Source organism: Mesocricetus auratus, unplaced genomic scaffold, assembly GCF_017639785.1.
Source record: "Mesocricetus auratus isolate SY011 unplaced genomic scaffold, BCM_Maur_2.0 Super-Scaffold_100707, whole genome shotgun sequence".
NCBI lineage: Eukaryota > Metazoa > Chordata > Mammalia > Rodentia > Cricetidae > Mesocricetus > Mesocricetus auratus.
Window position 1 is genome coordinate 1,197,881 of NW_024429269.1, and position 24,613 is coordinate 1,222,493.

Sequence of the window (24,613 nt, forward strand, 5' to 3'; positions counted from 1 at the left end):
ACTGTAATAAAGACCATGACCTAAAGCAGCTTGGGAAGTAAAGGGTTTATGTCTTCTTAGGACTCTCGGGGTTCACTGCACGGCTGAGCAAAGTTAGTGTAAGAACCCAAGGCAGGACCTGAAGCAGAGGCCATAGAGGAATGTTGCTTATCGACTTGTTCCTCATGGCTTGTTCTATTTGTTCCTTACACACCCCCACAGTCACCTGAATAGGGATGGCACCACCCACGGTAGGCTGAGCCCTCCCTCCCACAGCCTATTGTCTAAAGAATGCTAGATTTAAAGTCTGCTTTCTCACCAACATCCGGGCTTCTAAAAAGTTCACAGATTGACAGATGGTATAGCCACAGCGCTGTGCAAGGGATCGAAGCTGCTGGGTGAACAAAGGGGATGTGTGTTCATGGGGACAAGTGACAACATCAGGAAAAGCTTTGGACTGGGAAAAGGAGGAATGTAGGGTGTGGTGAGGCCAAAAGATGGGTTTTTCCCTGCAGTGACTGACACTGGGGTGATAGGCACCACTGTCTTTCTAGTGGTAAGCTCCTCTTCCATCCACCATTTTCCTATCCGCTCTCCAGGTTCTCTCTTTAAAACACTAATTTGAGCTGGGCAGTGGTGGTGCACACCTTTGATCCCAGAACTTGGGAGGCAGAGGCAGGTGGATCTCTAGGCCAGCCTGGTCTACAGAGTGGGTTCCAGGACTGCTAGGGCTACACAGAGAAACCCTGTCTTGAAAAACAAACAATAATAATAATCATAATAATTTTAACTTACAACTGTACTATTTAGTATACTTTATGTCTTCTATTGCCAATAAAATAATGTTCCAGTACTTTCATGAGAACATATAAAGTCCCCCAAAATTTGATCTTAAACAATCCTCCAAACTTCCTTTCCCTTCACAATGTCCATGAACTTCTAAACCCATGAAGATTCAGGAAATACTTTGCTTCCCCCAATTCCTTTCCCACACTCTGTCCTTCCAGCCTTGGGTCAACGTTCACCACATCCACATCTGCCGAAGTGGCCATCATCTCCATCCTCTTCACATCTCCTGGAAGTTTCACCTCTGTCTCTTGTGTGGCACTTTCTGCATCATGGCATGTCAGAGGGCTGTTTGTCTTTGAAGGAAGAGCTTTGTTTCTGGTCAATCTTTCTCCTTGGGGCACACAGCAAAGTTCATGACATGCTACGCCCTTCATAAGTGCTTCCTGAACAAACAATAATTCATTCTGCTTTATAGCCTTACACATGGGCTCTTAGAATTTTTTCTATCTACCACTGGACGTAAAATTCTAGGTCACTGTCAACTGATTACAGTTATAAAAAAGTCCCTATATGAACTAGCAAATTCCTCAGTTTCCTAAACTCCTCAAGGCTTAGAAGTGAAAAATCAATAATTAATATTAATTATTAATATTGACTGAATGCCTCTGACATCCAAACCACTGAGTAGACATATCAAGGGAGGCAAAACAACAATTGCTATGGCTTTTTAAATTTTTTTAATGAGTACAAGTATCTTCCCTGCTTCTATGTGTATGTACTACATGCATGTTATATAGTCACAGAGGTCAAAAGAGGGCATTGGATCCCCTGGAACTAGAGCTACAAATGGTTATGAACCACCATGTGCATGCTGGGATTCGAACCCTGGTCCTCTGCAAGGGCAAGAAGTGCTTTTAACCACTGAGTCAGCTCTCCAGCCCCTTGATTTAAAAAAAAATAGGACTATAGGAACAAAGCACTTTCCTAGCAGGTGTGGGGACTCTGGTTCAATCCCTAATATCTCTCACTCTCTGTCTCTGTCTCTTTCTGTCTCTGTCTGTCTCTGTCTCTCTCTGTCTGTCTCTGTCTCTGTCTCTGTCTCTGTCTCTCTCTCTCTCTCACACACACACACACACCATATCATGCACTATGTGAATACCGTCATTATTTAATACAACTCAAAGTGAGAGGCAGTTCTATTAACTCCAACAAATGTCCTGCCAATCCTGGAATTGAGTCTTAAATGACATGTGGTATCTGATATCCAAGAATAAGACTATAGTGAGGAACAAAAGGCAAATGCAAATAGACTAAAATATAGTAATCCCTATCTACCCCACTGAAATGTTGAGATGTGACAAGTGAAAAGACTTTGGTGACAAAAACAGGTATCTCTGATGAGGCAGAATCTGAATCAGTCCTGACAAAGGAACAAGATTTGTATTTGGTCAAAAACCTAGGGCAGATAGCCTAGGAGGAAACAGTACCAAAGGGAGAAATAACAGAGCAGATGCTCAAGACTCGGAGCTCATAGAGCAGGAAATGACAAATGACCCGCCATCTACTTATCACTGAGCACTGAATATCAGTACCTGGATGCTCATTTGGTCATAGAACCAAAACCACCTTGTGAGAAGAGATTTTGTTTAGTGTTTATGTTTGTGTTTTGTTTTCTGTTTTCAAGGCAGGGCCTTGTGTAGTCTGGTCTAGTCTTCAACTTGTATGTACCCAGGACGGCCTTGAATTTCTAATCCTCCTGCCTCCACCTCCCAAGTGCTGAGATGTGTGCCACCACACTCTATGTTATGCCATGCTGAGGACTGAAGCCAGTGCACCGGGCGTGATGGGCAAACCCTCCCCAACTAAGTAGCATCCCAACCTCAGGAATCACTTGCCAGAAGAAAATTCTGTTTCACCTCCTCTTCCTTGGTTCAAGTTGTTACCCAAGGGAGTTCCCCAACCCATGGTGACATTCTTTCTATGTCACAGGGACTGCAGAGGCCCCTTTCCTGTAGCTCTCTAAAAGGGTTGAGAAAATAGCAAAAGTTTGCTTGGGAGACAGAAGGAAAACAAAGGAATGATGAATTCACATCAGATGCATAATTGAGGTTTTTATTAAGAAAATGTAAACCTCCCCTGAGGGGTGGAATTTTCACACATATACACATATCCCCAAAAGTTGTCTAAGACCAAGTTTTTGTGGCCTCTTAAAAGCAGTAGCTGGTTCCCCCCACTGTGAAGATGGGGCAACTTCACAGAGATCAGTGACTTCTAAGCATCACTGAAAGGTACAGGCACTTACAGCTTTAACCAGACAAGTCAGACTTCAAAAGGAATGTGACAGCCACCTACTAATCCAACGCATTTCATTTTACAGATGGGGGAAACTCAGTTTGAGTGAGAGGCGGCTCATGGCCTCCAGACCCTTATATAAATGGTTAATAGACGATTAGGGGCCAGGTCCTCATCCATGAGGCCACAATGAGGACAGATACAGTCCTGTGTCTAAGCATCGATCTCACAGGTAACTCCCCCAATCCCAGCTAGCACTGCAGAGGCCAGAAACCCCTGCCAGCTCTCCTGCTTCCTGCTCCACTGCTCCCATCAGGGGTCCTTACTTGTCATGCTCCCAAGTCTTCCTGCTCTCAGTGGCTCTGAATTCTGGCGATTTTTCCCTCTAACCAAGCTGTTCTATCTCCATAACTACCTGATGGAGTAAAACCTGATTTCACCACTGAAACTCACGACATGGCCTCAACCAAGTGACCTTAAGATTGATGCCTCAACCCTTGCACAAAATTGAGATTGTTTCTTAAGCAACCACAAAAGCTACTTAATTACCGCATGTTGGTTAGCATAATGACCAGCACACAATGAGTGCCAATTAAATATTAGCTAAACATTAGTTGCTGGAGGAAAATGAGTCTAAGCTAACTGACTTGCCCTTTTCCAGGGAAAAGGAGGGAGTGGTCACAGCCTGAGCACAGGCCTGGGGGGTGGGGGGGCTTTGCAGACATCTCATCTGGGGCCCAAGTCCAAGGATGACCAGAGTGCTAGCTCCCTGATAAAGGGCCAAGCAGAGTCTACACCACAAACTGGAAAAAAATAATAGGATTAAACTGATTTGTTTCATAAGGGAAATAGCTCCCTGCATCCAGGATGGATGCAATCTCAAACACACAGCGCAGAACACTTAGGACTTCTCTCTGTGAAAACCTCCATCCCATCAGAAACTCTGGACCGTAAGTAAGCGACACACTCAAGACAGAAGAAAGGCAACAGTAGCCAGAAGAAAATGAGTCTAAGCTGAGATTCTAGGGAGGAAGGTAGTTTGCAAAGCAGTGAGGGGTGGGAAGTGGCTGTCCTAGGGACTGGGGGAAGGGCCGATGTGAAGATAGCTGACAGCCACTGGTGAGGATGCCTACCAGGATGGCAGAAGGAGAAAACTTCACGTCAAAGTACATACATGGGGACTGTGGAAATGACTCAGTCACAGGGTACCTGCTGTGCAGGAATGAGAACTGAGTTCAGATCCTCAAAATCCATGTAAAAAGCCACTCACAAAAGGCAGCAAGTGCCTGTGATCTCAGAGACAGGAGGATTCCTAAGGCTTGCTGGCCAGCTACTCCAGGTGATCAGTGAGTTCCACACCAGTGAGATGCCCTACCTCAAAAAAAAAGAGTGGTGGAGAGAGATATTTTCAACTTCCGGTCTCCACATGCATGTACAATCATATCACACACATGCACTCAGACATGTACACACACACACAGAAACACACACAGACGCATGCTTGCTGCACTACGGAGATGCCTTGAAGATATGATGCTAAGTGAAACAAGCTAATCCCAGAAGAACAAAGGATGCACAAATCCATTATACATGATTCAGGAGGTAGACAGGTGAGTACCAGGGTCTTGGGGTAGGAAGGAGTAGGGAGTCATTTAGTGGTACAGAATTGTAGTTTCAGAAGCCTAGAGTTGCTCTATGGGTAGACAGCAGTGACAGTGCACATGAAAATGGCCTTGCCTAACCTGTATGCTTCATCATGGTAAAGACAGTAAGCTTCATATTACATACATTTTACCACAGTTTAAACAAACATACCAAAAGGGAAGAAAATGTCCCCCAAAACTCCTTGTGGGTGATTAAACTTAGATTTTATTTGAGAAAACTTTTTGAATCACAATCATTCTGTTGTTCATTTAGCTACTTGAAAAATAAAACATACAAAAACACATCAGTGCTCCTGAGGGTGGTGCAGCAGGGAGCTCAGAAACACTTGAGAAGGATGCCCTCTGGCAAGACTACACTGTTTGGTGCATGAGGAACAGGTTGGACACGTTCTTTTCATGCCCTCCATGGTTACATAGGAGGAGGCTCGTCCCACAGAGATTCAAATGGCTCAGAAGGGAAATGGCATTTCCTGCCAAGCCTGACTGATTGAACCAAGTTCAATCCCCAGGACCTACATAATGGAAGGAGAGAACCAACTCCTCCATGAAGTCCTCTGACTGACACATACATACTGAAGTATGTGCATACTCACACAATAAGTAAGTAAATAAGTAAATAAAAATTGCAAAGATTCAAAACAGAAGTCTTGCCCTCTGCACCCATCCAGTTTTTATGAGGCTTTTGAAGGATGGAATTATGAACGTGTCTACCCTGCGCATGTGTCCCATGATAGTTCTGAAGACAACCCAATGCAAAGTCATAAATTTACCCAAGGCATTAGGAGGTTTGGATTTTGTTGTTTTGTTTTGCTGGGGTTCTGTGGGTCTATGGTGTGTGTGTGTGTGTGTGTGTGTGTGTGTGTGTGTGTGTGTCACAGTTGCAAGGTTCTTGAGTATGAACTTTGTAGATGACAACATGGTGTTGAAGTGTAAAAGGGTGAGGAACATTCCAATCCAGTCACCCTTCACTAAGAGCCTGTCCCAAAATTCTCTTCCTGTGAACTATGAGGTTATGTCCAACCCCAGAGTGTCAATGGGCAGTCAAAAGAAACTTCCAGACAGAAGAGTTTAAAGAACACACGGCTGGTGGCAACAGGACTGAGTTGGAGCTTCCTTCGGAACTACAAATGAAAGCAGTTTCTTTTTACCAGACAGGTCTTCACAGTCAAAAGATAGCTGAAGATCACAGTGGGAATTATGTGTCACTGTTATGGTTTGAATGTGAAATGTCCCTCACCGGCTTGTGTGTTTGAACACCTAGTCACCAGTTGGTGGCGCTGTTTTGAACCTTCCTGTGTCATGGGGCCTAACTAGCTAATATAGGCAGGCTTACGAGCTAAACCCTGCCCACTTTGGGCTGAAGTCTCTCTGCTTCCTGCTCCAAGCCATTTAATAAGCAGCTCCCCCTGGCTCCTGCTGTCAAAGCACTGCTCAATATCACTCCTTCTCCACCATATTGGACTGGGCTCTCTCTAATCCCACATCATAGCAGACCACTGCCAAGCAAGCAACATAACTCTTTCATGTTTGTGTTTTCCCAGAGAAGAATGTGAATTTTTATACTAAAAGTGAATGAGCCTGATGCCCTCCCTTCACATAGTTTTTTTACTACTACAGGTGCTTACACGTTTTTCTGGCCTGGGTATTGACCTAGCTTTGAGGAGGAAGGACTGGTTACCCAAAACTTCACAAAAGCATGTTGAGAACACAAATAAGAATATAGAGTCAGTCGGTGATCGTGCACACCTTTAATCCCAGCACTTGGGACGCAGAGACAGGCAGATCTCAGTGAGTTCGAGGCCAGCCTGGTCTATAGAGTGAGTTCCAGGACAGCCAAGACTATACAGAGAAATCCTGTCTCTGAAAGCCAAATTTAAAAAAAGAAAAAGGAGAGCTGGGCGGTGGTGGAGCACGCCTTTAATCCCAGCACTCGGGAGGCAGAGGCAGGCGGATCTCTGTGAGTTTGAGACCAGCCTGGTCTACCTATCAAATTCCAGGACAGCCTCCAAAACAATACAGAGAAACCCTGTCTCAAAAAAACAAAAGAGAAAAAGAAAAGAACTAGAAGTGTGGGACTGGAGACTTGGCTGCATGGTTAAAAGAGGTATCTGCTCTTCCAGAGGACCCAGGTTCATTCCCAGAACCCATATGGTGGCTGACAACTGACAGTTCCAAGGGACCCAGAACTCTTTTCTGATCTCTCAGACACTGCACTGTCATACACATAGGCAAACATCCATGCACCTAAAATAAAAATAAATCTCACACACATACATACACACACACACACACACACACACACACACACACACACACACACACACACACACACATACTAGGCATAAATTTCTAGAGCAGTCAAGGTAGTGAGCCATTGAGCAGGAACAATTTCAAGTTTAGGACTAAGTCTTCACAAATGGAGAACTAAATTTCTGGCAAGGGATCCCCAGCTATGAAACTAACTACCGGTAAAGGGGCCATACGCTGGAAAATGCAACCTGTCTTATTGGAGCTGCCTATTGGAAACTGAATAGCTGCTGAAGTGTAATCACAAGGGCTCCTTGGGAAATCCAGTTGTTTTGTTGCAGCTCGAGGTCCCTTGTGTCATGTAGGAATGCTGCTTGCCTCATCCTGACCAAAGACTCTAATTGGCCATTGATGATGTCGAGGACATAGCTAAGATGACTTTTTTTGCCTCCCATTCCATTATCTGTCTTTGACTCATCAAGAGGGAAGTCTGGTTGCACCCATATTCTTTCACAGCAGTCTTGACTTCAATAAAGCAAAAAAGGGAAGGGATCCTTGAAAGGAGGTGAAAAGTTGGAGAACCGTGCTCGTGCCTGCCCCTCCATGAACTTTCACAAATCCAAGGGAGTAAAGAGTCTTCCCCTTGAGCCGGAGTGGGGGTGTGCCTACGCTGTGAGGAGACTCAACGAGAGATGGTGTAAATTAACTGCATCTGCTGAGGCGGGGCGAGAAGGGGCTGAGATAATTAGCTGGCAGTATAGGAATAAGGGCAAAGGAGAGATTTCTGCATTTACTCAGAGGGAATCTGAAATGAACTACTTTGCACCCATTTGGTACTTGGTGAGGGAAGACAACAGACACCTTCAAGTTGGCAGACATCGAACCCAGGGACCATATGCACAGGTCAACCAAACCACTGCACGTGACCAGCTCCACCTTCCCACCCAGCAAATGGAAGCCTGACTGCATGTCTTCTTACTTCTGAAAATGAGGGCAGGATGATGAGGTTACACCCCAAAGACATTTGAGAGCAGTGAGAACATAAGGATTTGGTGAGGGAGCAATATCTTCATGGAGGGGGGGAGCTCTACAAGAAGAGAAATGCACAAATATATATGTTCATAATAAAATTAGTTCTCCTAAAGCCTGGCATTAACCAGTTTTTAGCCCTGTTCCCGTTTGTGTATTTCCACCTGTACGTGGGCAACATTTAGAAGGTGACGCATATTTCTGGTGACTCGGAAACTTCACCAGGCTGCTTGGGTGTGTATATGACAGCTAAAACAAATGCCACTGTCCGGTTAAACTCCGTGATATGTAAGGACACAGTTTTCACCATCTTAAAAGAATTTAAAATCTTTTGTCTCCACGGAAGCAAGAATATTGCCTTCTAGGAGCTGCAGAGATGGCTCATGGTGCTCTCACAGAGGCCCAGAGTTCAGTTCCCAGCATCCATGTCTAGCCACCCCAACACCCTCTTCTGGCCTCTGTGGGAACTGCATAATGTGTGCAAATCCCTACACAGACACATATATGATAGTCTTTTTTTTTTTTTAAGACTGCTGTCTTTGGTGCTTTTAACATATATTTCTGAGAGCTGGTTCGGCTTCATCCATTTAAAAATAAGGAGCTTTTTAAAATAATAGCTACTGCAAAGCTCAGAGTCACTGGGGATGTGTGCTTATAAGATGCAGGGGTCTGTTAGCATTACAGGTTTGCAAACATTTCTGAAAGTGGCTTACAGGGTATTTATCCCAAGAAGAGATATGACAGTCATGCAACTGGGTAGCCTTCCTGAAAGAGGGACTAGAGCTAGTGGAAAAGACGTGATGAGGGTGGGGCGAAGTCGGGAGAGTATTTACAGCACAAATCTGACAATTTGAGTTTGGGTCCCTAGAACCCAGGAAAAGCCGGAGTCAGTAGCCCAAGAGTCTGTGATACCAGCGCCCCCTACAGGGAGATGGGAGTCTGGAATGGGCCAGCTAGCCTGGTGAAACCAGCAGTGAGTAACAAAAGACCCCATCTTGAACAAGGTGAAAATCAAAGACCATCATCCGAAGTTGTCCTCTGAACTTAACACAAGCACCGTGGCACACACAGACATGAACACACGTGCACTCACACACACACACACACACACACACACACCACAAAGACCAGATGAAGATCAGCGAGCTTGTGCACACACTCCAATGGGCAGGACTTGCATCTAGGCGGCTTGCATGTACCCCCAGTTCCCAGAGGATCCCACAGGCCTTGCAGGTAGGACAGAAACGACATTCTTTGCAGACCCTGTGCACTGCTTAGAGTTGTTGCCTTGAGAGAAGCATGAGCCTAACAGTAAGATCAACTCTATCCTGACTCTGCCACATCAACTGGACACACCATGTCACCACTCTGGGACTCTGCATTTTTGTTTTTGTTTTTCAATCTATAAAATGAGGAAGATGAATGGCCCCAGAAAGTCCTTCTGATGATATATATTTAAGTTTGCACTTTTGTAAATACCAGAGAAACTTAAAAAAAAAAAACAAACCTTAAATAGCAAAGTTATCATACACATCCCACAAACACTTTCCACTTGCTCATTGCCCTCTTCCGGGCATCTCCATCATCTCCTGCAGCCTACAGCAGCAGGCAGCATCTCCCTAACAGCCATCACGTTACCATGGATGAACAATGATGCCGAGCGCATTGGCCAAGGTCAAGAGCTAGGACAGGATCACAAGTCCAGCCTCCCCAGTCCCTGTGGCTGTGCTACACTTTCCACATAGAAAGCAAGCTAACTTTCCTGGGAAAAATGCCAGCGGCTCCGTCCTCCCCACTGAGAATATACTGGAATATTAGAATAACAACTTTGGAGACGGAGGTCTCTCCGAACCATTTCAGGACCTGGCTAGAAACATGAAAACCCAGAGAAAGAAGCAACAGGGAATTCTTCCCGTTTTTTAACGAAAGAGAAAAAATTAGGGATGGGAATATGGGGTTTCTTAAAAAATTACATGATTGCTGGAAGTTAATTTGGTATTTCTTCGTTGGTTTGTAAGTTCTGTTTCCAATCACAAAAACAGACAACTGAGGAGGCCTAAATCACATCTCAGTGAATTAGCATCTTGTCCTAGAGAATCTGTCTCACTCTGAACACAGTGTAGAATCCAGACTGTGGTCCTGTGTGGCAGGAAGAACTCAGTGGATGAGCAAATTTGTCAGGAGCCCCTACAGGATTACCTGAGATGACAGGCTTCAAGGCTGGCAACAGCCATCACACATGGTTAATAAAAAAAATAATGTTGAGCTTGGGGTGTACTGGTTCCTCCAGAGAAAGGATTTGGTCATACCCTGCCAGACAGAGGCAGTGGTAGGGCCAAGGCCTCATCTCCTTTTGTCATTCACACACCTTGTAAGACTGAAGGTAGTGCAAATAAAGCTGCCAGTGATTCAGAGCTGTCTGAAATGAAGGTCCTAGCACAAGCCTGTACCTCAGCACCTGGAACGCTGAGGCAGGAAAAACACAAGTTTAAGCACAACCTCAGCTGCAAAAACAAAACCTCGTCTCCAAACACCAAGGATTAAATTTTTAATAAACTGAATAAATAAAAATAAAAGGAAGGTCCCAATTCCTAAATCCCAACTATAGGAGCTTTGTGCCTTATAGAAAATACAAAAGCCAAGATGACAGTAAAATCCCCCAGGGTCGGTCCCCAGAGCTGAGACTCACAAAAGAAAGAAACTAAACAGCAGAAATCGCCTTCCCCCTACCTGTCAATGATGACGGGGTCTGAAGGAGTTTCATTCCGGTTCCCACAGCTCTTCTTCTCGCAGCATCGACTGTGGAGAGGGAGAGAATCAGAACGAAGAAAGAAACGGCATCAAACTGAAAAAGCTCGATGAGTATACAGCGAAAGAACACTCCCAAATGGCCAAAGTAGCCTCCAAACTGTAAGCAGCACATGAACAAACTTCGTAACAATGTTCTAGTTATTTAAAGGAAAAGAGGAAAACTGAATCTGAGGCCTCCAAACTCATTCAAATTCTCTGTCTCAGAGGCTGGCAGGCCTCAGCTTTTCCGAGAGTGTGCCGTATCTGTAGCTTAGCCGTGGGTGTTTGCATTTTAAGATCTACAGAGGTCACTTCCAGGCTGACGCACAATAATTTTATGAAAGTGTATTTTAAGTCTTTGTATCCCAATAAATATTTAAAGAAAGAAAGAGTGAAAAATGTGTAAAATAGACCAAAAGTATCTGCCTGGGTTATTGTAAGCCTTATTGACCTACCGGCTTTGTCTGGACAACTAGGTGTCCTTTCTAAGCCTGTATTTATCCACTCATCATTTTCCAAAGATGAAGAAGATGAGAATGTATACATTTTAACATGTATAAACCTTATACATTTGTGAAAATTAACGTATAAAAAAGGTATGTTATACATTTTAAAATCAGGAGGAGATGAAACCCCAAGTTGGAGAAAGGTAACTAACAGTTTTCGTCAGAACAGAAATTGGACTTGAATGCATCAAGTCCCGGTTCTAATGTCTCTGCCTTTCAAAGCATCCCCTCTCTAAAGTACAGGCAGAGAGACAGACAGAGAAATGTTGAGGGGGTGAGGCCCCCAGAACAATTGCAACAACAAGGCAAGGCTCATGACTTGAGAGAGCAAACAGACAAGCACGAGACAGACATGGTACACGAATCCCAAATGGCTTCTCATCAGACAACAGGCACTTGAATGCTCACTCTCGAGTATGGTTGACTCAGCCTGTAGCCTTGACATAGCTTTTAAGAAAGCCATGACCATGCCTGCCAGTTGGAGATATCTCCCGCACGCTTGTAATAACCACCTGCATGTGAGTGCTGCCACAACATGGCTCCTGGGCAGCTCAGACCAAGGGTAGTGTCACTGAGAAACACCCAAGCCGTCACTAACTACACGAACTCAGTCCACTATCTTGAATCCCTCCGAGTTTTGCTTCTGGGTTGGTTATCTTTAGAGCGGCGTCTATGGCTTAGCTGATGAAAGTGAAGCATTGAGGGTTCATGTGAATTATAATAGAATTATAATAAATATAATAGAATTACACGAGAAATAGGAAAGAAGCCCCTGTGGCAACAAGAGACCCCTAAACCTGCCGCAGCCCAGTCAGGGATCTGCTCAGTGACCCTCTGCAGCCTGTTCACCTTCTGACCCTCCACAGAACAGAGCATAAACAGATGTAGGGGATGAAAAGATGGCTCAGCAGTTAAAAGCACTGACTGCTCTTCTCGAGGGCCCAAGTTCAATTCCCAGAACCACATGGTGGCTCGCAACATCTGTAATTTCAGATCCAGGGGATTCAGTGCCCTTTTACAGCCATCTTGGACACCAGGCAAGCATAGCGTACACAGACATGTATACAGGCAAAACATAGGCAGAAAATGTATTTGTTTTGATTTCTTGAGACAGGATTTCTCTGTGTAGTGCTGACTGTCCTTGAACTCACTCTGTAAACCAGGCTAGCCTTGAATGAAGAGATCTGACTGCCTCCGCCTCCTAAGTGCTGGGATTAATGCTGGATGAGTGAATTTCTTGCCTCCATGTCTGGCAAGAAATTTTTTAAAGATTTTATTTATTCTGCTTTATGTGTATTGTTTTGTCTGCATGTATGAGCACCTCATGCGTGCCTGGTGCTTACAGAGGGCAGAAGAGGGTGTTGGATCCCCTGGAACTGAAGTTACAGGTGATTATGATCTGTTATGTGGGTACTGGGAACTGAACCTGGGTCCTCTTTAAGAGCAGAAAGTGTTCTTAACTGCTGAGCCATCTCTTCAGCCACCCATGTGTTCTTAAGTGAACATTTATAAACTTTTGCAATGTATCTCTCTTACCAGGGATATACGGATTAATCAGTGGGCAGCCATGCCACCCTCAGAGTGTGGAAGGCCCTTGAGAGACATTAATGCCTGCTCATCAGATGGACACAATTCAGCCCTAAGACATGTATCAAATTAGCAAATATTAAAAATCGTCTCAACTTTTCGGAATGCCAGTCTTTGCCACTGGGACTTTCTGAAATAATATTTGACCTTTGAAATTATATTAGATCTTAACTTTTAAAATTTCAATTCATCCCAAGATTAGCAGTAATAAAAAAAATCCTGACCAGCTGTACTGCAGTCTCCCTTGTATTCCCCGTAACTTCCCACCCACAGCGTCTCCCGCTCCCACCTTTGCCATATCTGGAGCATTCTTTCTGTCAATGCGTTAACTTCAGTTGGTCAGGCAAAACAACTTTGTACAGCTCCACGGTTCCAAAAGGCCCACATACACTAGCCACCTAAAAAACCTTAGAAACGACTCTCCCTTAACGTCACCAGCTTGAGAGCCTTGCCCCAAGAATGTGTGCAGCACTGGACAATTTAATTACAATCACATATGCCCTCAGAAAGTGCCGATCTGTTTAGTTTGGGGAGGAATGATTCTGAGGAGGCCCTTAAGTTTGCAAAATTGCTCAGCTGAATTTAGCTGCTTTCCACAGGGACTTTTCTCTGTAGTGAAGAGAAAAAAAAAAAAAAAAAGCAAGCTTTGTGCCAGGGTGGTACAATGTGGGGGAGCAAGGGAGGGAAGGAAATGGCTTATAGAGAAAAAATGCAGAGAAACTGTAGGCTGATCCTTTATTTCTAACAGGAAGGCCCTGACATAGCACCTCTTAATGTTAACACATAGCAGAGAAAAGATATAGACATTCACTGGACTACTGAACTTCAATGGTAAAAATATACCCATAATAAGAAGTGGTTGTATTGCCCCATTTGAATGCTCCTTAAATTTTCTCTGGGTCTCTTAGTTAAAACAAATGTCTTTTCCTGTGTGTGTGTGTGTGTGTGTGTGTGTGTGTGTGTGTGTGTGTGTGTGTGTGTGTGTAAAGAAAGCTCTCAGTAATATGTTCTAGTTGTGTTTGGTTCTTAAGCATTAGTCAGTCTTATTGTTCCTGACAATCAAGGGAAACAATAAACTCAAGACCCCAAAATGTGGGTAGCTGACACTCAGGAACTGGGTCCCTGAATTACTCGAGTGACATTAAGTGTTTTCCTTTCCTAGACAAGGCCTGAATGACTGGCTTCAGGTTCGGTATTTTAGTTCAAAGGCTCTTAGGGCTGTGCTCCAATGGACAGGTCTCTCAGTCTGAAGTTCCTGAGAAGAGATTTGTTTTGTTTTGTTTTGTTTTGAACTGACAAGGACTATAAAATATAAAAATATAAGATAGATAGATAGATAGATAGATAGATAGATAGATAGATGGAAGACTGAATAGGTTAAAACTACCCCCAAGGTTTTCTCAAAGTGTGAAAGTGAAAGCTGTCTCTCTGTGTCCCTGGTTTAGTTTACTCTACAATTTATTTGGGGTGCCCTCTGCTTGAAACACTCAAGTTGCTCACAGGCCTCTCCTTCCCATGGAATCTTTGAAGGGGGGTGCAGGGGGGGTAAGTAAGACAAGCTCTGGCCGAGAGGTTGGGACTGAGAAATTTTTATCACAGTTCTGAATCTTACCTGAAATTTTTTTTTAGGAAAATGCGAGAAAGAAAGATGAAAAGATGACTGGGGAAGAGAAAAAAAATAATAACCCTGGTCTCAGTCAGAGGATGTCTAGTCAGCCAAACTCCAGCCCAAGATAAGCTAATGTGTCCTTTTCCTTTGCAAACTCGTTTTTAAAATTCAACCCTCAACTTTCAAAAATCTGTCTCTAATTTCAAACTCAAATAAGCTCACAGCATGGAGGCTTTTGTTTTGTTTTCTTCTCCCCAACTCCTCCCTGCGATTGCATAACAAAAGTGTCTAAATTCACACCATCTGGCCGATAAAGACACTGGCCCCACTGCCCGGCTGGCCCATCTGATTAGGGCCCTGTCTAGCCTGCGCCTTGTGGCGAAAAGTCACAGCTGTGGGGTTTGCTCACGCTCAATACAACTCTGTTATTAGCCAGCTGTAGGCCTAGAGACGACTTCTGTTCAAATTATAATATCTTTTAACCCTCTGAGCATTGAGGGCACAGGGGTGCTGGCAGCAACATAACACCTAGATATCTCCTTGCTAATAATTGGCGAAATGAACTAAGGCAGGGAAGAGCAGAGATCACTGGGGGAGAGAGAAAAAGTTATTCCTAAGGAGATGAATTTTTGTCCCTTTGTTCAGTCACACACAAGTACACATGTGCATGCACGCACACGCACATACCACCACCAGTTAATGAACCTTTTACTAATGAATACAGAACAGCAAGGTATTTCCGGAAGTACCCAGGTATGCCAGACAAGACCATGCAATAAAAGTATGTGTACTAATTGGTCACTGAAGAACCGGACACCTCACTCTTGCTCCATCATTGGCAGTTGTAATTGACTGTTCAAATGAGGAAGGAACAGGTCCCCTTCTAGGAGAATCAGTTCCCTTGACTAGTGAGAAGTTCCCCAGTGCCTATGACTCACCTATCTCTCATCACCCAGCACACACACACACACACACACACACAAACAGGCACACGTACTGCAGACAGTAACCCAACCGATTGTTTATTCACCCATAATTAGTGTTTGTTTGAGAATCTAGTTTGGAAAGAAAGAAAGAGTACATCTTCCCCGCTCTCCACTGCAGAGAAGTTACAGTACATTAAATTTTTATATTGTGTTACTAATGCAAACTAAACTAGAGGCTTTAAAAATTGATGCAGCTATTTAAATAGCATAAAATGAGGAGGATTTGATTAGGCTTAAAAAATAAAAGTCATCCTTAACTACAGCTGCACAGGGTGTGTGAGCATTATTTAAAGGGATAGGGAAGATTCATTAGGTAATAGCTACTTGGGGCCTTTTCTTTCTTTTAAGATTGTCTCTCCAAACAATGATACTTAGAAGTGTACAGAGAGAAGAAACCTCCTTTTGACTAGTCAACCAAATCAAAGCGCTGTGACTGTGTAGTCTAGGTATGACAGGCAAAGACGTTGTGGAAGAAAGGTATTTTCCTTCTGACCACACCTGTCAAGTGCTCCAAAGTAACAGACCTTCTTCCCCACCCCTCCCCGGGCTCTGGCACCCCAATGCCCTGCTCTTGAGGCCCTGGCCAGGCCTCAACTTTGCCTCTTAGTGAATTTGCTTTTCTAATACTTGGCCACAAACTAGACGAGCATGTCTGATATGATTTCTTACTGACTGGACTGAGGTGGCAGGGAGGGCTTTAGAGAGAGAGCTTCCTACAGAGCAGTCCCTACTAAGTGAGATGGCCTACAGTTACCCCCAAACTGCCAGGAATAGGAAGATCAGTCAATGACTTGAGAGCAGAGCTGGGGCAGGAATGGAGGCTTGCCCTCCAGACAGACTTTGGAGAGAGGGAGATGTGTGTGTACGAAATAGACTTTTCCATTTTTTATGAGAGGCATTCTTCCCAGAGTCCCCTTTGTATGTCCTTTCCCGTTTATGGTAGGCTCATTAGCACCCTACCTACTAGACTAGACAGCACACACTGAGCACTCCAAAAACATGAGTTGAAAGATAGAGCATAAGGAAGAATTCACCACCACCACCATCACCACCAATTTTCTTCTATTTAAGTAGGAGAAAGGGGGCAACATGCAGAGCTCAAAATAGAATGGATTGGGCTCTGGGGGCAGGCAGAAAGGCCAAGAACTCCAGTAGACTGTACTTTTCACAGTGTGGGCCTCTAAATCCATTTTTCCTGGGACCGCAGATGTCCCAAGCTTAGACTTCTCCCTATCTTTGCACTCTCTGGTGCCTCCACTCAACTGATTTTTTTCTGCTCCATGATTCCTTCTTGACCTATGAAAGGGCCCTGGTGTGAAATCTTGCAGTCATGGGAGAAGCAGCTTTACCAGCAGGGGTTAAAAAGCCCAGGCATCTCCTGGAAGGACTGGTGCTTAGGACCTGTCCTCTCAGGCCTCTAGTGGTACCTTGTCTCGACCCATGGCTTAGGGCTCAGCAGCTAACTCCACAAGTGGCACTCTTGGAATTCTACCCCGAGCAGGCAGAGGGTTTGGGGGAAGCCTTTATCCCAAACTCAACCTCAAGCCCGGCATGATGCCTAATCAGCAGCATTCTTCAAGATCAGCCCAGGGACAAATCTACCAGGTGCCTTTGGCAAAGCAGCCCCAGGAGCTTCTAGTTTTCTAGTCAGGCTCAGGGAAAAGGTGGCTCTTACCTGCACATCACCTCATGCGTCAGCAGAACCCGGCACATTTCTGGATTCTTATTCTGTCCCTCATAGGCTATGGGCTGTCAGACAGGAAGGCATAGACAGGGTGAAGGCAAAGACAGGACTTTAGAACAAGTACAAAAAAACCGCTACACACACACACACCTCTGCCTGGTTAATATAGAAATCCACCCCCATTAGTTCTTAGCAAAGGGGAATACAAGTGAACTGAATCTTCCAATAATTGTTTGCTGTCCTCAGCCCTTTATTTACCACCCCCCTAACACCCAGCATTCCCCCACAGCATGTGAAATGAGAGGGAGAGGTCTTGTTTTTGTTTTGTTTTGTTTCCCAGTATGAACTTGAGGCGAGGAGACCTGTGAATCTGGTACTGTAAATCATGGTAGGGACAGAAGTCACAGACAATCAGGAGAGCACAGAGCCAATGGCAGCTCCCTCAGGGCTCACTCACCTGCTTGGTGACCGAGTCGATGAGCCTGACATAGAGGTCCTGTTCGGTGCGGACACCTGCAGGGAAGGAGGCAGGCGGTGGGTGGGTGGGCAAGGGCAGCAGCGCCCACACCCTATCCTACTGCAACCCCTGCCCTGCCCTGGAGGCTGATCTAGCCAGCCTCTCAGGCCACAGACCCCTTGATGGAATTGACCTGGAGGGGACACCCCTCCATCCCCATCCCCAGCCAGAACCTTCCCTCACTAGCCTACTAACTCTGGACACAGTAGGCAGTAGACAGCCCTACTTCCTGGCTGCTTGACGCCTGCCCACGATGTCACTTACCGTTGCTGTAAAGGAGCTGTAGCTTGTAATGGGTGCCATTGTTGGTCTTCTCATTGCCTTGCTCCTAAAAATACAGAAACCCTTTATTCTTGTACTTTTGGTTCCCCCCCCCCATGAGAGAAACTGCCGTGAACACCCCTCCCAACCACAGGTCAAAGTGCAAGGAGCATCTCCCGCCATTGGCCACCTTGGGAAATTTGTCCAGGCTAGTAACCGCTCGACCTTCACCAGCTCTTGTCTCCGCCTCTTCAAAATGTCCTCATAAGTGCACCCCTGCCTCCGGGCAGTGATGACCAGACACCAACACGAAGGCCCTCTTTAAACCTTCCCCACCCAACCCATCTGCCCTTAGCAAGCCCCTGAGCTTCTCTCTGGGGAGGGGGGGGGGAGAGTGAGCTGCCTGTCCTTTAGAAGTGCAACATTAGTTCCGCAAAACGTGAGTGACCAGGCCCAGAGCTCAGGGACTTTTGGTAACTAGCTATCCCAGGGTTCCCTTTGCATGGCTAAGGAGGCTGGGGCCCAGTCACAGCTGTTGGGCATATAGTGGTTTAGGTAAACAACCCTTCATTTCAGATCAAACCCAGCCCTCAAATCAGAGTTTGAGTTCAAAAGAGACCCTCCTTCGTTGCGGGAGTAAAAGGTTTCATCGAGAAAGAAAGCGAGCCCTGGAAGGCTGGCCAGGGTTCCCATGTAATACTGAATTGACAAACCTGCACCTCTTTGCCCTCTTCCCCGCGGCCAGGTGAAAATAATAATAATAAAATATAACCTGGAGACTGACAGCGGCAGTTGTTTATACTTTTTAAACTATGGTCTAAAGAACTTTTTCTCCGAGGTCAGTCAGTCGGTGGCCTGTCGCTACTACTGACCCCAAAGCAAGGCGCCACCACCACCCTGCCGGCCGGCAGACCCAGGGCAAGCGCCTGGTTTCGGAGTGGGGCCAGTGGAGGTGGAACGCGGGGTAGGGGGTGGAGGGGACATCCACTGAGTTAGAGACTGGGGGTGAGAAGCCTCAATTTATCATCCCTCGTGATGCGAGCGGGAAAGTGTCGCAAGTGACAGATGGAATCCTTAGTGCTTTGCAAGGAGGGAGTTATTAGGCCGGGGAGGGGGGTGCCAGGGGTCTGCTTACTTTGTCGTTCTCCACAAAGTCCACGAAGGCCGTGCGCTCGATCTCCACCGGCTGTCCCTGCCTGTCGTAGAGCGCCAGCACAAAATGAAAGAAGTTGGATTTCCTCAAGTTAGAGGGAGGTTGCTTTTCAAAGTGGGCCCGAGACAGGGCCACTCCACTGCACAGGAAGAGATGGGAGAAGAGACAGGACACCGGGAAAGAGAGAAAGACAAGAGTGTTAGGCAGTTACTAACGGCCCAAACCACACCACAGGGAGGCCTATAACCCAGGGCCCAAGAACCTGAAATGGTCCTTTACCATTTCCGATTAAGAAGCACACTGTCTTAGAGGAGTTGCAATGGGCCCCTTGCTCCCACCACCCTGTTATTCAGCCTCCCAGAATTCTGTCACCAGGCGGCTTGAAGTCCTGAGTAAGGCTTCTAAACCCCAGACAACTGCCCCATCTTTTCCATCAGCCTACCGCCAAACCTCAAAGCTGTGACACAGCTTGTGTTGGGGGGGGGGTGAGATTCTTTGCATCTGAGCAAATGACCCCTTTAATTCCTGCCTAATGAGTTACCAGACCTGTGACACAGCCTAAAAGATGGGAAGCCTGGAGTTCAAATCTTGGTCCTCAGGGCCTCACCCAAGGTTTGGCTCACTCTGCCGAAATTTGCATCTAGGACAGCGTCACTGTCACTGCAAAATCCCCACAGTCTTTGCTAGGGAAAGCCGGCCAGGGGCTAACACTCACTACTTGAGGACTTCGCCCCCCAGAACTGCTCCACGTGGAGAAGCCAGAGTGTTGGGAGGCAGTCGGTGGTGTCCTAGCCAGGGACCCGGAGTGACCCGCGCTCAAGCGTTTTCTCCGGTTCCCTAACTGGGTGAAGGCGGACCCGGAGCCCTCCAGAGCGGTGAATGTGCTCACGGAACTTCCCTGTATACCTGTCTCCACTATTGCCACACATAACTGAAAAAAAGCTTGTGGAGCTGGCGAACTGACAGATGTCAAGGGCAGCCTGGTGGCCCTAGGGTCTTCTGGGTTCTTGTGTTGCGCACGATCACGGTCACTTTTTTGAAAGGTGCGCATTTTTGGCTACATTCTAACGACCTGTTCAAACTTTAACAAGGAGCGTTTTATTTCGCATGGGAAGACAGGAGGGTAGACAATGCCTTTAAGTGCCTCTAGGAGATGGATCACAGTGTGGATCTGCCGCGCTGCCTTGGTTTCCTCGGCTTGCCGCTGGGGCGAGTCCTCAGACCGCTGTTGAGAGACGCGGGCGCCTCTAGGTACCATCTGCTACAGAGACAAGTGGGCATCCCGGCGCAGGAGGGGTAGCAGTCGGGCACGCAACGGCCGCTTCAGCCACCCAGCGTGCGGCCTTTGCTTCGGCTCCTTCAAGGGTGGCAGTCAGTTCGCTCTACCCGGGACACCTGGAGATGCAGCCTGGTTGGAAAGGGGGAGGGTCATTTCTCGGTGTGAAAGTAAGGGAGGCTGGCGCGGAGAGCGGAGGGAGAGATAGTAGTCGTGGGAGAAGTTTGTAGGCTCTTTGAGAGACTAAGGGAGCAGCCTCTCGGAGACCAGGACACGAAGGCCACAAATTCCAGCTCCGAGGCGATGTGGAGGATGAGGACTATAGTGTCTTCATGGGACGGAACACTGGACAAGACTTTACCATCCACAAACGTGAAGATTTGGAAACAAAATTAACTTGAGGAACCCGCAAAATTGGAAATTGATCGTCTCTTCGGCCCAGGCGACGGATCTCCTTTTTCTCTTCTCCCGCGACTTCTCCTGTGCTTCGATCCCTCTTTCATTTCTCGCCCGCTTCGGTTTGTCTGGACCACTCTCTCTGACCCAGGACCAGCTTGCTTGCCTGTCCGCTTTCCCAGAGCTCCCCGCAGCTTTGCCTTCCCCTGCAGCCGCTCAGGCCTTTCCCGATCCTCTCGCCGCCGCCACCATCTGGCCGCTGGGTTCCCGGAGTCTCGGAACCATCCAGAAAGATGTCAGAGGAAAGGCGCTCGCAGGCGGCGTGGAGAAACCTTGGAGTGACCGGGAAGCCGGCTCCGCTGCTGTGCGGGCTGCCAGCTCGGGTCCTCACTTCACGCTCCGCTCCTCTAGAGTCCATGAGTAAATACTGAGGTAGGAAGCTGTAATGCTACTTTAAAATATTTCCCCGCAAAGAATGGACTGTGGGAAGGAGTGAAGGAGAAACACCTATGACCTCGGTAGTTCAGAAACTCCAGTGTTGGCTGCGGGAGGATTCCCCCTGGCCGCAGCGACCTGCCCGCCCCCGGGAGAGCCCCAATGCGCACGGCCTGGAAGGGCGGACGGGGACAGAGAGAAACAGAGGGAGAAGGAGAGTGGGCACAAGGGGAGACAGACACAACCAGAGACTTCCAGAGCACAATGGCTCCAGGCTTGTTACCTCTGAGCCGCGACATTGGCGTCCACCACGCCGACGTTCCGGACCCAGGACCTGACCGAATCCATCTCGGCGCCCAGCGACTTTTCTTTCAGAGCTGGTCCTCTTCCTAGCGTATCTTGAATCCCAAACATTTAAAAAGTCTGATCCTCTACTGTCGCCTTAAAAGTGACTTTACGACAACACCGCCCTGACTTCCCCACGCTGCCAGCAAACGGTGTTCTCCAAAGCAATCCGAGAAAGGGGGCAAGTGCCGAAGTTTGGGGCCCTCTTGAAAAGAAATAGTCAGCCCTTCCCTCCACGCACAATGCAGTCAAAGTTTGGGTTTTTATCCTCGGTGGCTTCAGATCTGCCGCCGCGGGACTTCAACCACCCTAGGTCGCCCGCATCCTTCCAGTTGCAGAGCTTTCTCCAAAAAGTGATCACAATTTAGAAGCATCACCTGTTCTGGGAAAAACAGGAGGAGATAGATAGCTGCCTGTTCTCTCCCCTTCCTCCTGGTCCCCCACCTCCCTGCTCCTCCCCACCGTTCCAATATAGAAAAAAAAATCCCCAACAGGATCAGTTGTAAGAGGAAGGGGAAGACCCGGAGCCTGGAGGAGGCGGTGGCTGAGAGCGCAGCGGAGCCGGGTTACAGCCGCGCGCGGGCCCCATGAATGGTTACTACAACCCGGGCCTCGGGAGGCGGAGCCGAGGCCCGATAAGGAGCCTCATTTGCATGGACGCCCGGGATTGGCCGGCTCTGGGCAAGCCGGGCGGACGTCGTCCCGCGGCGTTCTCCAAGCTCGTGGTGGCCCAAAGTCCGGGAGGTGAAAGGCTACTGCATGCTGCGGGAGCAGAGTCTGGGCCAGAACCCCCAGTGTTCGGCCTGCGTGGGGAGGGAGCCCCCAAATCCTGCACTGAAACAGGGTACCCGTACTCTGAGAGTTAAGAACAAGATGACTCTGTCTGATCGCGGGAGCAGGAAGCCTGAGCGGATTTGTTTCTAGATGCAGGTTTTTGTCGCCTGCGCCTGCCGGGGACCTAGCAGATTCATTCCCGGGGTTTGAACCTGTGTGCACGCTAGGCAGCAAGCAGAAAGTGTGACCACCTGCACTCATGCTTTATGCAAACACTTCCCCCAGGGCATCCATTTTCCTGAGCCGGTCTCCCAAGTCTCATAGAGTTCCAGGGTGACTCTCATTTCGTGTGATGGCTACAAGTGTTAAAAGGAAAGGAGAGATGAAGGAAGGCGAGAGCGAAGTGTGGACGAGTGAGGCTCAAGTGCAGTTTAAATAAATACAATGCCGAGGGAAATGGTGGGGGAGCTAAGGAAAACAGTCCCGGGAGGGAGGGAGCACTCACCTTTGCAGATGGGATGGGTTGCTGACAGCTTGGCAGGCTGAGAACTGCCGGGTGCAGTTTCGGGAACCTCCCTTGTATCTCCCTCCCCAATCCCTGAAGCCCGGGGAACCCTGCGGAGGAGACCAGAGGCTGCTAGGGACTCCAGGAAACTTTGTCCGCCAAGCGTTGTGGTCGCGAGGGTTGGTGGCCGGGAAGCGGCTGCAGCTCCACAAAATAGCTGAAACCCTAGACGCCTCGAGGTGCCTATTAAAAAAAAAATCCTCCTAGCTGGGTGTTATTTTCTTGCTTCTCTTTTTGTATTCTGATCTGCGCGTAGATCTGCTGTTGAAATCTAGAACGCCAGCGCGAAAACAGATTTGAAGACAATGAATGCAAATCTGTGCTCAAAGACCATCTGCCGTGGAGGAGACAATCAGCTGCGCCGCGGTTCGAGCGACTGCACCCGAGCCTCCCAGCCTCATTACATTCGGGAGACTTCCCTCCCGACTCAGAGCTCAGGTCTGATTGTCAACTGAGTCCTGATCGGACCCCTAGGTGTAGGTGAGCGTTCACAGGTGAACTGCGAGAGTTAGCCGCTAGAGGACACCGAGCCTGGGGTGCGCGTTTGCCAGGGAAACGTACGGGAGGAAGCTAGCTCTTTCAGAGACTGCAGCTCTTCACCGAAAGGGACCTGTTCGCGTCACTTCACCTCAGGGGCAAACTGCGACTGCAAACTGCGCAGGCGGCGTGGTGCTCCGCCAGATCTGCTGATGGGAGCGCGAGGCCTCTTTTCACGTACTGATGTGGCGGTTTGCGGGGAAAGGAGGCTGGAGTTCGTGGCGTAGCTTGGCCTTCCTAGGAGACTTAAAGGGGAGGAGGGGTGACTTGTGGTGCAGTTGAGTATAAGAAAACGGAACGGCTGAGTTACATAAGTCAGTGGTCCAAGAGGGAGGGAGGCTGGGAGAAACTGGTAGCGACAACATCACTACTGCGCTTTCAGACCCATGATTCTCTACGGATAATTGCGAGCCAGGAAAATCACCTAGAGCCTTCTAGCCTGCTCGCTTTTTATAAATCTGTAGAATTTAAGGAATCCCTTCCCCGTCTCTCTCTTGTGTCAGCCCTGTCCTTAGCTGGGCAAGGCCTCAGGTTCCTCCGTGGAGAATGTGGACCAACCAACCAGTGAGCCCTCTGACGAGTGGATGAAAAGCCTTGCTTTTGTTTTGTTTTAACCTCCCCAAGGAGACTTTGATCAGCTACACCTCGAAAGTGTAAAAGAAAGATGCCCAGAGCCCGAGGGGCTGCGGGACAGCACCGGGCTCCGGCCTAGTCCGGACGGTGGGCCCCCAGAGACTCAGGGTTAAAGGGCAGCGCCAAGGTCGCTGACGCCTATTTTTTCACCAGTAACAGCTGCCGCCCAAATTATACCCCTCAGGAAGCGAAAGAATTGTTCCTTTCTCCCAGCTCCCTGCCGTCTTCTTCGTCGGTGCCGTCCCACCCCCCTCCTCTCGGGTGACAAGTTCAGGGTGGCGGTGCCCTGCTGGGAGATGGCTTGCCCGTACCTTGCCTCTAGATCTTTAAGCCAGAGCGACTCCTAGATTTTAGTCGGCTGCGCTGAAGGAGCCCTTCCTGCGGCTCCTCCAGTCACTGGGACAACCCGCAGCTCGGGGTCCCCTAGGGTGGACCAGAGACCCTGGCCCAGAGACCAGAAGTTCCTTCTAGGTGGAGATGGCGTTCCGGGCCGAGTGCGGAGGAGCAGTCGGCCTTGTGCCCTGAATTGCTAGGCTTGTGCGAACTGGGCGCCTGTCTG

The 24,613-nt window shown here is 47.7% G+C and overlaps 1 protein-coding gene across 2 annotated transcripts in view; it reads right to left on the bottom strand.

Moving 5' to 3' along the window:
* Nucleotides 1-22,154, bottom strand: part of Ebf2 (EBF transcription factor 2) — a 192,666-nt gene extending 170,512 nt beyond the window's left edge. Inside the window, exons 1-6 of one of the 2 annotated variants that reach the window (XM_005075225.4) lie at nt 21,484-22,154; nt 19,076-19,232; nt 17,944-18,007; nt 17,620-17,675; nt 17,154-17,227; nt 10,731-10,799 (exon numbers count right to left, since the gene is read on the bottom strand). In XM_005075225.4, the coding sequence (XP_005075282.1) occupies nt 10,731-10,799; nt 17,154-17,227; nt 17,620-17,675; nt 17,944-18,007; nt 19,076-19,232; nt 21,484-21,614 (551 nt within the window). In that variant the 5' untranslated portion in view covers nt 21,615-22,154. Of the gene's footprint in view, nt 1-10,730; nt 10,800-17,153; nt 17,228-17,619; nt 17,676-17,943; nt 18,008-18,130; nt 18,272-19,075; nt 19,233-21,483 lie in introns of those variants that run through there. The other variant, XM_021230204.2, reaches the window with a different exon arrangement.
* Between the last annotated feature and the right edge of the window lie 2,459 nt (nt 22,155-24,613).